Source organism: Camelus ferus, chromosome 6 (genome assembly GCF_009834535.1).
Source record: "Camelus ferus isolate YT-003-E chromosome 6, BCGSAC_Cfer_1.0, whole genome shotgun sequence".
NCBI lineage: Eukaryota > Metazoa > Chordata > Mammalia > Artiodactyla > Camelidae > Camelus > Camelus ferus.
The window spans coordinates 20,197,245-20,215,675 of record NC_045701.1 but is presented as its reverse complement, the minus strand read 5'-3'; the positions used below and the strand labels follow the sequence as shown (position 1 = coordinate 20,215,675).

The following is an 18,431-nucleotide window of genomic DNA, read 5'->3' as shown; positions in this document are numbered from 1 at the left end:
AGGTCTCCTGACTCCCCAACATCAGTGTTTTTCCCATCGGTCTACACTGCCTGCTTCATCACAGAGCAGTGAGTAAGGACAGCTGAGATCACAAGAGATGCATGTTCAAATCCCAGCTCCTGAACTGATTAGCTGTATGACATTAGGGGAGTTATTTAACATTTCTAAGCCTTACTATACTCATCTGTAACAAGGGGCAGTAGTATTCTCTATTAATATAGGTAGGATTAAATGAAAAGAATGCACATAAAGTCTTATCACAGAGCCCGGAACACAGTAAGTACTCAATAAATTTTTAAATGGATCAATTAACACTTATTACAATTAAGATACATAATATGGATATTACATCAACTAACTCTCTAGAACACAATAATGGCACCATGTTATGTGTGCATAATTTGTAAGTACATTCATTTTAATTGTAATTAATTGTGTCAGAGAAACATTATAAGGAGAGGAACAGAGAAACAGAAAAAAATAAGTTTAAAAAAGACTACCAAGATATCATTTGTAACCTTTACCTTTTTATCAGAATATAACTGAATCTATTTTATTTTCAAGTGTCATATGTCAAAATTTTTCAACTTATAAAGAAATCCTACATAATTTTAAAAGGTAACTGGATCCTAATCAAGTAAGAAAACCTTCTATAGTCAGTCTGAACCAAAGATTCTAATTAAATAATAATAATTTGCTCAGGAAAACCAACTCAGTCACTCTTTAAAAACTTTTTATTATATTATAACAATAGATTCACAAGAAATTGTAAAAATAGTATAAAGATGTTCCATGTGTCCTTCACCCAGCTCCCTCCAATGGCAACATCTTATGACAACTATAACCCGTTGTCAAAACCAAGAAGTTGACATGTGAATTGAGATGAAACTCACATTATAAGGTTACCATTTTAAAGTGTACAATTCAATGGTTTCTACTATATTGCTGGAGTTGTACAACCGTCACCACTAACCACCTTTTAAAGTCACCATAACTCTAAAGACCAGAAAATTTGATGTGTTCATTTTTAGAAATCTATTTAGTTCAAGTCAGAGGTAACCTTACATTTGCATTATTAATACTCCTCTATCAGCATTCACATTTTCAATGTATATCTACAATCAACATTTATTGTCCAAAAAAAAAACATTTATTGAGCCCCGAGGTGAGAACTTAGATACTAACTATAGAAAGATATAATCTCTGCCCTTCAAACAGTTCACAGTCTAGTGAGAGAGACATGTGAGTGAATATTTACATTTCAGTACAGTAAGTGCTACAATAATGTCCCCCAAAGATACTGCCCATCAACACTGGGGAGTGAGTCTACCCTGGAATAAGGAGGCAATAAGAGGCTGATGATTCACACAGCAGGAGAAAATGCATATGGAGGATGATAGGACACAAGGCTGGAAGGGAGGCAGCAGAGACCATGGGAGGCCTTCCATGCCATTCTATAAGGCTGTTATCCAGGAGGCAATGGGAAAAGCTTGAAGGATTTTAAAAAGAAAATGATCAGAGTTGCATTTTGGAAGCATGTGAAAGGTAGGAAAGGGTCCAACACATCACAGGAGGGTAAAACCTTGACTATTAGACCCCATATGTGCCAAGCACAAATGGAGAGCCAAGGAAGGCAATGTAGGAGCTCTGATGCCTGCCATCACTGAGGCTACAGTCAAAAAAGAAGACTGAATTCATCCTGACCCCTATGATACCTCAAAAACACCTGAGCTCTTGTGACTTATTAGAAGTTCCCCTCTCATCTAACAGAAGCAGCATGACAGAGTGAGGAGTGAATTCAGCATGGCATGCTCCAATAGGACTGTGCTGGTCATTAAAATATTAAAGTCTCTCTCTACCAGTCAACAAATAGCCGCTGCCCTGAGAGGCTCAACCCCAACCTCAACCCCACCTCCCATGATTGAGCACTAAATATTTAGTTTCTGGCCCAGCAGAGAGCTCTAGAAACAACTTTGAGAGCTCTCTGTCAGTATCTTGGTTAGCGAAGTAGGTATTCACCATGACTCACTGATTGTTGAATATTTTAAATATCACCCCCACATTGGGGCCAAGCCCAGTAATCTCCTTTAAAGATTTAAACCATTAACACTTCTATCACACAACCTGCAACAACAAAAGTTAATCACCAGTTTTCTTTCATTATCTCCAATCTGCTTCAGATTCTCACTCCAAGTTCTGACCAGGTATTTCTACTTAAGGTTTATTTTGCTCCACCCAGACTGTTCCTCCAGTTTTTATCTTTTTGTTTCTCCCTTTAGTCAATGATTTTAACTCTCCCTCCAGTTTTACTGACTTTAGCTGTCCAAAGTAAAGACTTTCCTGGCCACAGACAGTGCCCCCTGCCATGTCCATCCAGTCCCTAAGACCAGACCTGAAGTCACAGTAGACATAGAGTCTCATTGGGTCTATTAATCCATTAAGTATAAATAAACACAAAAAAGTTAATTAAAAACTCTAAACATAAAATATTCAATCCAGCCTCAAGATGTCACTTTATACAATACAGATTTTCATTTGTTTATATTTTCTCAAATTCCAATTAACTAAAATATAGAACACTTAAGTGTTAAATAATTAAATTAAAGGATATGGGTCACATTATGCTTCAGGTTATATTTATATTATATTAAAATCACTTTTTTTTAATACCTCCCACCACCAACAGAAGGTGTGGCCACCACACAAAGAATTTGACCATAAGCAAAGGTATAACTTGAAAATCATGGCATTTAGAAGTAATGATAAGAGACTGGACTAAATGAGTGGCCCAAAGTATAAATCAGCATAAAACAAAGGGCATAATAAGAGATGGACAGAAGACATACCACGCCATTAAAACGGTAGGAAATAAAATTGTGGAAATCAAGAAGTGAAGCAAAAGTAAAGTTCTTCTACTGCTTCTGTCATTTTCTTCCAACAAAAAGCTAAAAGTACCTTATGTGAGATACATTATTAATAGGAATAGTCCATAATATTTTATAATGGCACACTAAAAGAATTTGCAGCAAGACATATTTCTCTTTAAAATAATCACTGTCTTATGTACCCAATATTAAAAACTGGAATACAGGTAATATGTGTTCTCCTTTACCATAAAAATTATTAGAAAACAATTCTTAGATGTGCTTTCTGTACTGTGGCTATTCATTTAAACAAGTTTATCTAAATTATCCAAGCAGTATGTTACAATAAGCAAAGAAAATGTTACTCAGCTATGTTGCTTATAAAACCTGACACTCCAACAAACAGCTCAGTAATATATCCTGCAGCTACACCAAGCAAACTCCCATTCACTTTTTTCTTTTTAACCTACTTCACACGTACTAGAATCTGAAAGTGGGCATAGACTGAAGAAGCTGCATTGTAGTAATGGAACTACTGTATATTTCGATCAGATTTTTCTCTCTCAACAGCCAAATTTCTTTCAAGTGGCCTCCCAAAGAGCTGATGGGATATCCTGTCTTACAGATGAGTGTGTACTATGAAATTGCAGGTTCAATATGCCTTATAACACCCCAGGCATCACTGCCAGTCCATGGGTCCTCCTGACTTAACAAACCTTCAATTCCATAATAATTTGGGGAGCTTTTGGATTCTTCTCGAAGCAAAAATCAGAAAGAAGGCAGGCTGGATGCCTTCTCAAGCCTCAATTATCCCCTAGAAGTACTTGAGATCCTCAGGTGAATTGATTAATTCTGCTTCCTTGGGTTGTGATCAATGTTCTTATCTGCTTCGCTCGTGTTTGACAAAACAAGAATTTTAGTAGTACCTCCTGCCTCGAGTTATCTGGAATCCTCTGGGACTCCTAGGGCCAACTCTTCCACTTAGGTGTTCTCAAAATTAGGCTAGGGCCCAGACTAGAGGCCCTTGAGTTAAATCAGGCTATAGAGAAATAAGGCTCTGCACCTGCGTCGAGGCGAAAGCTGATCTGCCTGACTATGGAGTGCCTGGATGGAGTACCAGACTAGGAGAGTTCCTAATGATGTGGCTTTTTCCTACCGTGAATTCAACGAAAGTGGCCAGACGTTTGAGTGTGCCCTGGGGCATGCTGTTTTGATGTACCACTATTTCTTTCAGGTCTTGGGCCTGTGGGCCTTTGCTAATTTATCTGGCTCCCATAATACCACTTCACAGCAAGCCTTCTTAATCTCTCCAACAAAATGCAGTGCCCATATTGTCAGTCATTCCCCTATTCATCAGTCCTTAGACTATCCCTTCTTTTTTCTTCTTTTCCAGAGCAAAATAACCTATTAGCATTGGCATTTGGCCGAACATTGATTGCCCAAATGCCAAACAGTGCTTTCTTGGAGGTTCCCATCCCCAAAGCTCTAGCCTGGCATTGTGTTGAATGCTAAACGTGCACCCTGTGTAGGGCTGGGAACTTCGGAGCTGGCAGACAGGGGTTCACTGGGGAATCCAGGGATGCACTCCTCCATCCTCTAGAAAAGCTATTTTTGGTGGCCACTTAGATTTGGGAATAGAGATGCTGAAACGTGCCTTTTAGGTTTCCAGGGGTCATACTTCCTAGCTGTATACGCAGTTTAGGCTGCACTGTATCATTCAAAGGATTTTTCAAACGTCGGCTGAATGTTGGAATTTGATACCCTCTTTTTTGTCAGATAACTAAACTGAGGCCAGAAATGACCACTCTTGAAAATAAAATTCATATGCAGTTGCTACAGCCACAGAATTAAGACTGATGTCCAAATCCACCTTTTCTTTATACAATGCCATTGCTTTGTGCAGAATCTTAATTTGTGTTACACAGTTTTGGAAATAGATTTAATTCAATGCCAGCTTTACGCATTTACTTTTAGTTTAGACTGACTCCTCTGAGCACATCAAGAATGACTGAAATTTGCTGACAGTTATTTTTCCTGGGCAAGTAGATTCTGTTGTTTGACTCAACTGTACCAGAGTAAGTCAGATCAACACAGTAGAGGAAAGGCTAAGTATATTTGGCTTTTCATTTTTAGCTTTTCTACCTAGAAGTAGCCTGCTGTTACCTCAGCCTGGAATGCCCTTTACCCATCCCCACAGCCCATTTTCTGCTTTTGGCAATCTTTCATGACCTAGTTCAAATCTCACCTCCTTTGAGAAATGTTTATTAATTTCAGAGTCCCCCGCATTTGCACTGCCAAAGCATATCATCTTGTCTTAGCCCTGAATTCTCTGATTTTTACAGTCTGCTACTGACATGTCTGCAGTCCCACTCTAGACTGTAACCCCTTGTACGAAAGGGACATTTATTCTTCTGATTCCCTCAGTGCTTTAAATTGTGAAGATTTCTTTGAAAAACAGTATACAAATATGAAATAATCATATTGTTTTTAGGTTAGAGAAGACAAAAATTAAGCTAACCAATAAATATAAAAGCATCAAATGGGAATTATGACCCATCTTTAGAATCCTGCCCACTTGGAGACAGGTGTGCATACCTGCAAATAACATAACTTTTACCTCATAAGGGTAGACAATCAGTTAAGGTCATTCACAAATAAATCAAAAGTCAGAAATATGAGATTCACTCTTGGCTTCTTCTCCCTCACTTTTTATAACCAGTCAATCAAGCATACTCATCAATGTTACCTACTAAATATCAGTGTAACCCAGTAGTAGCGATTCACGCATGAGACTCAGCTGGAAGACCTGTTAAAACAAACTGCTGAATTCCATATCCCTACTTTTGCTCTGTCTGCAGTAGGGCCAAAGATTTGCATTTCTAACAAGTACCCAGGTGCTGCTCATCCAGGAACACACTGAGAACCACTGCTTTAACCCACCCTCTACTCTGTCCTCCTTGATTTTAACAAGGTTCACAATTTCTACAAAAAGTCCCTGAACTGTGACACACTAAGATGGCTCGAATAAGGCATAAGAATAGCTAGGTTTGGTCCTGATCTTGAATGGCTTCCCTTGGTGGGCAGTGGTTGTCTAACCTGCAATGATCTTTATCACGTAGCAACAAGTCCTAAAGCATTTCTGGAGTGGTCCAGAGTATCTCTAAATATGAATCAACAGATGAGGTCATGGTAATGCAGAGAGTCAGAAGGAGAGGAGGGGGAATGAAAGCTATAATCACTGTCAAAGGGCTGTTTTCTGTAGACAAGTGAATGGAGCTATTGTACACAAACTCAGTGGTTGCCAAGCATGTGGCCCCATTATTTTGCCTGTATGAGCATGGCACGGAAGGATCTCCTTAGAGAACTCGATTCACAGAAGTTGGTGTTTAGTCTGACAGTAGTAAGCAAGAGGCTGAAGAATTTGAACCTAAGAAGCTTCACAAGTTCCTGCCTTCCAAATCTAGGATATGATACAATTAAGCTGGAAAGTCCACAAAAGTAAAATACTATCCTCAGAAGCAGTACAGCAATTACAACTGGTGAAAGACAAATGCAGGGGCCTATCTTGGTCAAGATACTGACAACAATAATGAGGATCACATGGCCTTGGGAGGCAAGAGGTCCATAACCTAAACCCAGGGATTATTCTCCCAGAGAAACTGCTCTCCCCAGTCAATCTTTGGCTCTACCTATATGTTAAATGTTTGTAAAAGTGAAAAAAGCTGAATTGGCCACCAGGGCCTAAGGTCTTTAAGAAATGGAAGGCGGGCTTCAATGGCTAGGATAGACAAAGGACAAGGTGTTTTGCTTTTGGAGGGGAAATACCATTCACTCTATAACATAGGATAGAGATCAAATTTCTCACCTGCATGAGAAAACCATTCAGGTGGTTGACCTGAGTCCCAAGGATCAAGGCCATAAAACAGCAGGGCAACAACTGCCACCTGGCCTCCATGGGAGCCGCACCGTCCTCCCTGAGCATCAAGTAAGTGAGATACAGAAGTTAACAATCCTCCGTGATACTCACATCTCTTGGACAAGCTCTGGCTAGGCACAGCTGACGAAGAGTGACCCACAGGAGGCTGCTCCATGAAACAGGGTCTGCAGAGTCAGACAGACTGTTACAGGCAAAACTATCAGAGAAATGAATTCAACTTAAAATAGACATAATTAGAAACAGAGTGGGAAGCATGGTTCACTTCCTGTCAGGGCAAAAGGTTAGAAAATAAGGATATGAAGAGGTTGTTTTATGTGGTCCTCACTTAGGGGAAAGGAGTAAAGGAGGTTTCTGCGGCTGTTGTGATCCCTATGCTCAATATCCTAATTCTGCCAGACTTCTAATGCTCCTTGAAGCACTGTACTACACAGTATTCATTTGATCTAAGCCTTCTAAACCTGCAGAGAAGGGGGAAGTGAGGGCACCTGAAAGGCTTGAAATTCTAAGAGACAAACGAAAAAAATCACAGGAGCTATTATGGACTGGAGCTCCACTAATTCAACAAAGGATAATCGCAGAAAGTTATCAGAGATCTCAAAGACTCCATAAAATACAACATGTACATACTGTCCTCAACATACAGAGAGGATGCAGAGCAACATGGTTTGAAATGGGATGAGTTGAAACTATAAAAAGGGTTATACAATTGTTAGAAAATGTTTATTGTTTTCAAGCATAAGAAATTTTAAAGTGTGGTAGTTAACAGAGCAATCATGTGACACAAATCAGAAGAAATATTTATTGAGCTATAACTATGTAAGGCACTGAACAGGTGCTGTAATTCTTAGGGTTTAAGATTTATAGCTTCCTCTTATCCTCTCCTTTATAAATTCTAATGTATAATCTATCAGAAAATAAAGTTCTGAAAATAAGCCAAAAATATTTAATGTAGTAATAATTATGTAATTGGTAAGTCGCCTCTAAAACTAATGCCCTGTTTCTTATTTGGGGTTGCACATTTTAAGACCTATACATAAACCACCACAAACATATCTTAAAATGACTTGTTTTTTGCTTCAGGTTGTCTGATTTTATTTTGGCAAACATTTCCTTTGTTTAAAGTACTGTATTAATGCTAGCACGGATATCATAAATGAGTCTGTGGACAATGTAAAAAACAGAGGACTCCAAAACCAAATGCTCTTTAATTATACACTACGTTGAACTGCCTCATCTAGCATATTCATTCCAAGCAATTAATAGAATGCAAATTCATACAAATACCCTTGAGTAAAATCTGCTGTAGTGATTGCTTCTAGATTTCTCTTGGATGACACTGCCACTTCCTTAAACAGGAGTTCTTCAAAAGGAAAATCAAAGCACAAATACATACCTAGAATTACCTTCTGTACTAAAAAGATTGGTTTGCATTAGTTTCATACAATAAATGTTTTAATACAGAAATTAAGAAACAGAATACAAATGCTTTTAGGATCCTAGAAGGCTAATTTTGGAACTTAGTTTCAAAAATTAGAGTTTGACTTGCTATTGTAACAGAGATCCTGAGACAGCATAATTACTTTTTAAAATAAAGTTTAAAAAGACAATATTCATGAAAATACAACAGCTTTTGTGTTTTTCTGTGTGAATAAAATTATCCTAATTCTCTAAGAACATATCGTTTGCATTAATGCAACCAGGGATTCCACTTACCAAGAAGCAGAAGTTCATAGAAAAGACAAATCATGTTCCAAGCAATAATGCCCTCTAAAGCCAAAGACTTGGTAGCAAAGAAGGAAAGCAAACCTGAACTCCTGATTTTAAAAAAGAATTCTAATAAAGATGTCAGTTATGCTGGCCTTGGATTTTACAATTTTATTGAGATAAACCAGAAATCATTTTAAGGGGACTTACAACTTAAATTCATTTATTTTCCTAAAAAAGTAAAACATTTCACAATTCTATTTCTGAATTGAATACAATAAGGCACAATGTAAGTACAGTATATTAGTCTGTTTAAATGTTACTTATTATTTGTAGTGATACTTCCAAATAACTCTTTCCGGCAAAACAAGTATTAAATTCCCATTTTATAATGAGGAACTATGAACTAGAGCTCCACTAATTCAACAAAAGATAACTGCAGAAAGTTATCAGAGAACTCAAAGGCTCCATAAAATACTGCACACAGTTTACATACTGTACTTCTCACCAGAAAGGGGGGCTGCAGAGCAAAATGGTACAGACAGGCGAAGTGACTTAGGGAGTCAGAATGGCGAGAAGGAACAAAGATGAGATTTAGAGACAAAAGGACTGGGTTTTAAATACAGTACAGCCACCTACTAGCTTTGAGCAAGTTCCTTCATCTGGGTCTGTCTTTCAATTGTGAAATGAGGATAATACCACATACCTCTCAATGGTTGATGTAAGGTATAAGTAAAGGACCTAGCAGAAAGCCTAGCACACAGTTAGCCATTCAACAAACATAGGCTTTCCCACAAATCCGCAATCCCATTTCTTCAGCTAGTACAATGGCTATAGAATCAATTCATAATGCTGATGTGAGGTAAATCAGGTAATAATACAGGTAGAGGGCCTGCAGGTGCAGAGATCAATACATTTGTTCTCTCCCTCAACATTCCCTCCCTTACCCCAGGCCCCACAGTTACCAACTAGCTGAGCCACAATCAAACCCATATTTTGGTTCCACTGTAGAACTGTCTCTGCACACACATTTCATTTATGGTCGTACCTTATTTAACTGCAAAAACTAATTTAACCTAGCTGCTTAATCAGTTGTAATTTTAATGTGTTCCCAGTAAAATCATTCATTTTAAAATTCATTAAACATTATTTTCTAGGGTAGCTTTACTTTTCAGCAGTAACAAAAAAATGATTAATATTTCTGAGTTGACAATATATATTTTTCAATACATATTTCTATTGGAATTTCTGCAATATATATTCTTAATATTTTATAAACTGTTATAACCTGATAGTTAAAAATCTATTCCTTAGGATATTACATGCCTAAGCACCTAAATGACTCCATTTGGTATACTGAGCTCAAAGATACTAGGTAGCCTTTTTATTTTTCCTATTTTCTCCCAAATAAAATAACAAAGTAAGGTAGTAAATGTAGTAAGTAAATATAGATGTGCATAAATGAAACAGATGTGTGAAAAATATGGGCCAGATCTACCTTTATGAGGCAATGACCTTCAAAACTGTCAGGGAGCTGTTAACAGTGTTCTTCACAGGGAAGCAATTATACTACAGCCCTCCTATGTATGCTTTTATTTCTCATGGTCTACAAATATATTTGCATATCAGAAAGAATAAAAGAATAGTCTGATAACTGTGCAACCTTCACTGAGAAGAAATAAGTCATTTTCATTACCTTAATAATCACATCCTAAAGGCCAGATCAGTATAACTGCTGCAATATGAAAGCTGGACCAACATTGACAGAATTTCCTACAACTGAAATTTACCAAATGTGGCAATTATGACTCTAACTCAATGACAGATACATTTCTGATCCTCTAATACCCTAAGTGGTCTCTGATGATCTCAAGAATCATTGAAATCTTTCTAAAATAGATACCTTATTTAAAGAAAGACACAGCATACAATACTTTTAGGAAAAGGAGCTCAAATTATTACCAAAAAACATTTTTAAATACACAGTACTGCAATTCCTAAAATGCTGGAAGTATTGCTTTAACCTAATAAGTAGTTCACAGCTCCTTTTCATACTGATTCATACTGTGCCTAGTGTCTGAAAAGTAAGCACGTGTGTGCACACATACACACACACAATAGAAATGTACAAGGGGGAAAAGTTGCTAAGAAAAGCTCAATCTCTAAATACTCAAAAGAGGTATATGCACAAAATATTGATTTCACATTAAGATATTGTCTTTTTTTACATTTCCTGATAAGGGTCAAAATAAAAGCAATCCACAATAGTAGTGCCAGATAATGACAATATTACATATACTCTAGGATTCCTGTTCTTTTTTAATTTCATGCAAGAATCACAATGCACAATCATTAACATATCTAGATAGTGGACACTTACTACAGATGGTCATGTTACACCAAGCTTAATTTTTTAAAGTGATCTAAAATTTTTTAACATATTAAATTGTCATAATGTAAACTAATAACAGCAGGAAAATAAACACAACCATAATAGCATATAGCAAGCATAAATCCAATAAGTCCTGCTCAATTTAAAAATAATATTTTTCTCAACAGTAATAAAAACTATCCACAACCATATTGACCATCAACCAACTGGCTTTTCAACTAGGAAAGATAACTAGTTGCCTTACTGTAATACTTTAAAACCCCAAGGTTATCACTAGTGGAGAAGTGACATGAATTGTGTTTCATTTGTACTCTATATTTTGGCAAGTGAATGACCTGCCTCAGAAATTTTGTTTCACCATATACCCCAAAAGTATTTTTGGGATTCATGTAGTCTAAATTTCACACTGCCCTTGATATGCTACCATGTAAATGCTTTAAATTTTAAAACAAAAGGATTTAAAAGCTCTACACAATGTATTGAAATGGTCAAGATGTCCACTCAATGAATGTTTTCTCGAGCCTCCCAACAAACAAACAAACAAAAAAACTGTACATGACACATAAAGATTCAATAGAAACAAAAAGTAGCATGTCTCTCATTCAGCAAGGAAATAATACACAACATCTCTCTATCATATCCAACTACAAAAATCCTTTCACTGGATGGCTAGCATCTTTATGACTGCTTAATCTGTATCTAAGTGGCCTGAAAAAGAGATTTTGTTCTCTCTCTCTACCCTCATGTATCTTTGGCAGAAGTCAGCACTTATGCTTAGAGCTGGTTTTGGGGGGTGGGAGAAAAAGCAAAGTGGAGGGGAGGCTGAACTGAGCACGGAGTCAGCAGAGAGCAGCTGCTCTCATATAGTAGCCAAGGTCTTTCTCACACACCGCTATTTTCCGCTATTGAGCATTGTCAGCAAAAAAAATTAATGGGGGGGGGGAGGGAGACAAAGAGGGTAGGACCCGGGCCGACAGTTCTGTCTGCCACATCTGAGGCGAGAAGCCCTCTGGGGTTTCTCGCTGCTAACGTAAGGGATCAGGTGAGACCCCTCCGGGTCCACCTCAATTTGCTTCTCCAAAAAGAGCAGTTTCCGGCAGTGAGCGCAGGATCCTCCTGGCTGCTGAACTAACACCGAAGCATTGTCAATGTGTTCTCTCTCTGACTTTATAAAGGAGGAGAGAGGGCTGTGACTGCATTCCTGGGGAAGACTACTACTCCTGACGTGTCACACGGCAGTAGTGAAAGAACATAAGCAAGAGGTTGTGAAAAAAAGAAAAAAGAAAAATCCCTTGAAAAATACCAGGTTCTGAAGAAATGCTGTGCAGCATTAACGAATTGTTGGCGTTTTTTTGTAAGTCACCGATTCTTCCTCGCCAATGCCAAACGTCAAACAGCTAGGACTTGTTGCTAAATCTTTACCTCACGCCCCCAGAAATACCAATTGAATAAGGTTTGAGGAGCGAAATGCCGGAGGGGGCCCTAAATCTTTAAAGCCCAGAGGGTTGGGCTCCCTTCAATAGGCCACTCTGCATGGGCTGCGCGTTCAGTTCTACCTTCTGAGAGCTCTGACTCACAAATGCTGAGGAGGAAATTATGACATACACCATTATCCTTCCAACCAAAGAGAGATAAGAAAAGCAGCCAGCCGTCCTTGCCGGGCCGGAGAGCCAAAGCCTGAGCCCCCCGACGGGGCGGCCGGGGAAAGAGCCTCCCGCCCTGAACGCCTCCCTCCAGACGCCCGCAGAAGGTGCTCCACACACTGGCGGGTTCGAGGAGCCAGGATGGAGCGCCCTCAGCCCCGAAGAGGGCAGGGACGAGTTGGGGGTCCAGGACGCGCGGACTCGCCCCGAAGAGGCGCCGAGTGCCGTGTGCCCAGCCCCAGAATGGGGCTCAGGCGGAGGCGCTCTGCACCTGGGCCGTCCGCCGCAGCCAGGAACGGACAAAGCGCTGGGGTCTGGGGCGACCCCCGGTTGGCGGCTGCGGGCCAAGTTGGCCAGACTCGGGGGACGAAGGGGTCCCGTGGGCGGGGCGGGGCGGCGAGGCACTGACCTGGATGGTGCAGGTGTACTCGCTATCGTCCAGCAGCCGCACGGTGCAGCTGTACTCGCGCTCCAGGCTCCTGCTGCTGCCGCTCATCAACCTGCTCAGCATCTTCCCGCCCGCCCGCCCGCCGCCGGGAGAGACGCGGCGGCGCTGCGGACCCCGGACAAGGCGCCCCTCAACCGGGCAGCTCCGCGCCGACCCCAAGCACCTGCACCATCACCCCAGCGCAGTCGCTGCCGCTGCCTCCTGCTGGCGCCGCTCCTCCTCCTTCTCCTTCTCCTCCTGCTTCTCCACCACCGCCTCCCCCCAGTCAAGAGCGAGCGCCAGGCTCTCTCTCCTCGGCGCCCCACAGCCCGAGCCCAGCTAGTAGGGAGGGGCCTCGGCCGGAGGGGGCCAATAGGGGTCAGCGCGGCGGAACCGAGTGGCAGACGGTAGAACCAATAGAAATAGGGAACTGGGATGATGGACGAGCTGGGGAAGCAATCATGAGAAAGCAGTACGACCGAGCCAAGCCGGACCAGCCCTCTGGCTTCCCAAACGAGGGGTTTCTTTTCTCCCTGCAGTTCCTATAGATGCTGTTTACCCTCACCCGGGCCAGGTATGGGCACCCGTCTGGATCGATGTCTAGTGCTTGGTCTATGTCTGGACTCTGTTTCAGGAGCCAAGTCCCACACACTGCAACGCCGCTGTTCCCGCCCTCTCGGGAGCCGGAGCCCTTGCGAGCTCAAATCATTGCACCTGCAGAATGCAGGCACCTTCGACTCTGGACCAGGCGGCTGCCCCCACCTGCGCTGTACCCCACGGCGGCCCGACGGTCGTCTCTGCTCCACCCCCTCCTATTTTGGAGAACTCTGTTTTACAGGAGCTACTTAAGTGAAAGCTGCAGGGTTCTCAGAGGTTCTTAAGCACCGGGGTTTAACCCCTAGAAAACCCTCCACTCAAACACCCTTTGCCTCCTTCCTTTTATTTTTCAGAAGACAAAAGGAAGAGACAGGCGTGCTCCTTCAGCCAGTATAATGCAGAGGAAACGATGGATCATTTCCTTACCCCTTTAGAACTAGAATTGCCATGTCTTCAGACTTCCTCAACAAAACACCAGAGTATGTCAGGAGGTATACATCACAAAGAAAAAAATTGGCTCCTGCCTTCTGTGACTCCGTATTTAAAGACCTCATGTTGTTTACCAAAATTTCAGCAAGTTAAGAAACAATATCCTCCGTCAAAATTTTTTTGATGGAAAGTAATGTTATAAAAGAATCAATCAACAAAGAACATTTATGCTGTAATAAATGTATTAATTGAAAAATAATGGAATATACACGATTTCCTGTTATTTTCATTTATTCTGTTGTTTGTAGGAATAACAACAAAAATGTAACCCTACATTAATGGAGAGAAACATCCAACCATTAAAGTATGCTTCTTCCCTAGTGTCTCTGGAGTCCAGGATTTATCCCAATTTTTGCATATGACCACCCTTCTTTGTACCTTGGATTGCTTATCACCTAGTAACTTGGATTGCTCTCCTTATTAGTTGCATTCTCCCTTGTAGCATTTAATAGCCAGAAGAGGGGGTGCTTCTTTTCAATACAATCTTGGAGGAGTAAGTTAAGAAACTAGAACAAGTGAGCCAAGTTTTCTAGCCATAAAACCAGCTATTTATAGCCCCAGCAGGTAGCCTGGTGCTTGCAACATAATAGATACTCAATAAATGTTTGTTAAATGAAGTAAATGGAATTGACAGATATTTTACCGCATCTAAACCCCAAGGGAAGGTCTGTGAAGAAACTAAGAATATCAGGAAGGTCTTGGAGACAAGTGCAAGTATTACTATATCAAAGTGATTTTCTACAAAGCTCAGCTTTGTTGTGTAGTTGGGAGAAGATAATGAAACATTTTAGACAGGCAGAACTTTTGTTGAAGGAAAAGTTGCTATTTGATATAAATCTACAAGAATAAGAAAAAAAAATCCAAAAAGCTAGAGAAAGATTGGTAGCCTGGTGGTAGAGAAGCATCTTTAACAGGTTATGCAAATAAGCAGCTTTTAGAATAAAAAGGCAAAGCACCATGAGTCCAGAAAAGCTCTTTGGAACTGAATGAAGTCTTTTTTCAAAGTATGACCATAGATGCAATCAACAAGGATAAGATTGTGGCTTCTAAGCCAATGCATTAAGTAACATTCCTGCTCAGCCTAAGAAAATCATGTCAACTTAGATGCTCATCCCAATGAAAGACCAGTCAGATATTCATCATGCTTACCCATATTATCCAGAAAGAGCATCAAACCTTTCCTTACTCTCTGACACAGAACACTTTGTGAAGAAAACAGAGAATGGACAAATAATGGAAGAAAAATGAGAATCTATCAGTTTCTGATTACATGTATGTCACTACAACAAGGCTTGAGAACAGAGGCCTAAGGGGAACTAAAAAGAAAGGGCTCATATAAATTCAAACTGAGGACTATTTTGTTTACCTTTGTTTTTCTCAAGTCTATGGAGCAGGATGCTGAGGATGGAAAGGTTTTGTTCAATAAAAGGCCTCCTACGCCCTTGAGAATCGGAGTGTCATAGCTTTCATGAGTTTTTGAGTATAAAGTTCATATTTAAAATAAAATCCTCAACTACAACTACCTTCTAAATTACCAGGATATCAGTCCCCTTTAGAGTTTTCCCCCCTTCTCTACAATGGTCAAGTCCCCAGGAGAGGTCCTGTCACCCACATATTCCTAAAATAAATGAACTACTCCTGCCTCTGCTTCAGCTGTCCCCATACCCGGAAGTTCTGGGACACTGAGCTCTCTCCAGCCCATGTAATCATTAGCATTGCCTTGCGATTTGGCAGGAAGGGGCACTGCCCTCCCTTCACCAGGACATCAAAAACACAGGCCCTTCTCACCAAAGTCTCCTCACCACATGGCTAAGGCCAGGATAATATAACAATATTAGAAAGAATAATCTAGAACAATCTGCAGGTATGATATGGCTACTCTACAAGTCCTTATGGACTAGAACAGGCTTGCCTTACTGTTGAACTTCCAGCCTGGGTCCATATGGCTGGGTCCGTGTAACTCACCTCTCAATCAAGAGTTCCCTTGCCCATGTCTTGAGCATCCAGGCCCAACCACTGTAAAACTCAGAGAAGAAAACAACTATCCTCACCCAGTTTAAGGTCTACTTTCAAAGTCCCATTTTCTGTCCCAGGGGCAGCTTCTCCCTAAGGACGACTGACCACGGGAATATCTACTCCTTCAGAGGAAATCCCACCTTCCAGCCCCAGGGGTATGACCTTGACCTCTGATCACTTTAGAGCATAACTGTCCAATATCAGCCCATTTCTCACAAAGATTGAGTTATTCAGTCTTCATATGTGGTCCTCAGTCTTTACAAGGAAGAGCCTCACCAAAGCCAGTTCAGTATATTTGCATGACTGTTTCTCCAGGAAGCAGTAAGGATCATGCCTGTCTTTGCTTTCCTGTATCCTTTAGATCTCGGCTTCTGTTCTCCTAAGGAGCAAGGGTTCAAAGAAGGACATCCACATCTCTACAGAAACAACAATATATTGACACATGTATGGTCTAAATCAACAGAGAGAAAAGAAACAGTTCTGTCCTCTTCTGCATCAATGTTGGAGGGGAGCAGTGCTCCTGCTCCAAACACAAAGATTTGCATATCCAAAGGAGCCCTGCTTCTCAGTCTAAAGCATCTACGATTCAGGTTAATGGTTACAATACAGTTTTCCAAGAGTAATACATGTATGCTTGCTTTAATTTGAGGAGTTAAACAATTCCTGGAGTTTTCCCAGAACAGTCTACCTCTGAAGAAATGTTCAATTCTTCTCTTTTATCAGCACAGAATACCACCTACAGTTTAAGAAACGGTTTTTCTTTTCTTGTTTTTTTATTGAAGTATAGTTGATTTACAATGTTGTGTTAGTTTCAGGTGTACAGCAAAGTGATTCAGATGTATGTGTGTGTGTGTGTGTATTCTTTTTCAGATTCTTTTCCAGTATAGGTTATTACAAGATACTGAATGTATTTCCCTGTGCTATCCAGTAAGTGTATACCCTTTTTGTTTATCTTTTTTATATATAGTAGTGTGTATCTGTTAATCCCAAACTTCTAATTTTTCCCTCCCCCCAGCTTTCGGGTTTGGTAACCATAAATTTGTTTTCTATGGAGAGAACAGCTTTTCTACCTTCTACCAACCCTTAGGATTTTCAGTTTAGCCCTTATTTAAATACTTAAAAGAAGTATTTTTATGTGAAAATATAAGAAATACATGTGCTTTTTAAGTAGCAAACTGCATTTATTGAGCATTTATTTTGTGTCAAGCACATACTCTGTGACAGCTTTCTAGACTACATAGGACACAGCCCAAAGAATATGGGAAAGGAAATATACAAACTGAGAAGTTCACAATCTAAAAGAGAATATTAGATGTATGTACAATTAGCTATAATATAATACATGGGGTATGAGCAAAGTACTGTAAGAGAACAACAAATAGTACAATTATTTAAGCATGAGATACAGTGAAGTCTAACAGAGAAGGCATTTGAGTTGGGTCTTAAGGAATGCAGTGGTATCATGATGGTTGCAGACAGCAGGAGAAGAGAAGGATATGGGATGAGAAGTGCCACTTTAAGTAGAGGAAACAGCATAAGCAAAGACATAGAAGCACAAATGTATAGTATATTCTAAAAATTGCAAGTATCCCTAGATGGATAACATGTGAGGTGCATTGGCTGGGAAGAGATGGACTGAGGCCATATTATATAGGACTTTCAATGCCATGCTTGAAAATTTAGAGTCTGTTTTAGACAATAGGAGGGCAGGGGAGGTTTTTAAGCAAAGAAGTGACAGGATCAGATCTGTATTTGGAAATACTCATTTTGATAGCAATATGAATGATTAAATTAGAGCAAGCGGAGATTATTTACTGGAGGAAAATGCATTCTGAAAACAATAGAATGTCTTTAATGAGGCATCAGAAGCATCTATAATACACCTCTCAGATGTGGGTGACAGGCTTTATCATATTTTCCAATTATGGTTCATTTTCCTTATATTTCCAGCCAGTCTTCAGCCATTGTTCTAGCAACAAAATGTATATGAAACAAAGCAAATTAACTCATTTATTCCAAAAAAATTAATTGATGATCACTATATGCAAGTCCCTATGCCAGGTGCTAAGAGAATTCAAAGATGAATAAAACATATTCCCAATCCTCATAGAATTTACAGTCCTGTGCAATCTGCAAAATTACTTCAACAGCATTTATTAAGTATTCAGTTTATGTTGATTAATATTCAATGCAATGCACACTGGTTTAAAAAAAGATATAAAGGGGAAAAGCAGCAAAGATGTGAGAAATAGCCTTTAAAAATATGGGCAAAGAAAATATATAAACAAGAAGACATCAAAACATCCCATTTTTTTTAATGGAGGTACTGGGGATTGAACTCAGGACCTCATGCATGCTAAGC

The 18,431-nt window shown here is 39.9% G+C and overlaps 1 protein-coding gene across 3 annotated transcripts in view; it reads right to left on the bottom strand.

Moving 5' to 3' along the window:
* Positions 1-13,276, bottom strand: part of FRMD5 (FERM domain containing 5) — a 275,892-nt gene extending 262,616 nt beyond the window's left edge. For all 3 annotated transcript variants that reach the window (XM_032481330.1, XM_032481332.1, XM_032481331.1), the window contains exon 1: positions 12,950-13,276. In XM_032481330.1, coding sequence (XP_032337221.1) covers positions 12,950-13,051 — 102 coding nt within the window. In that variant the 5' untranslated portion in view covers positions 13,052-13,276. The remainder of the gene's footprint in view (positions 1-12,949) is intronic.
* Positions 13,277-18,431: the final 5,155 nt, after the last annotated feature.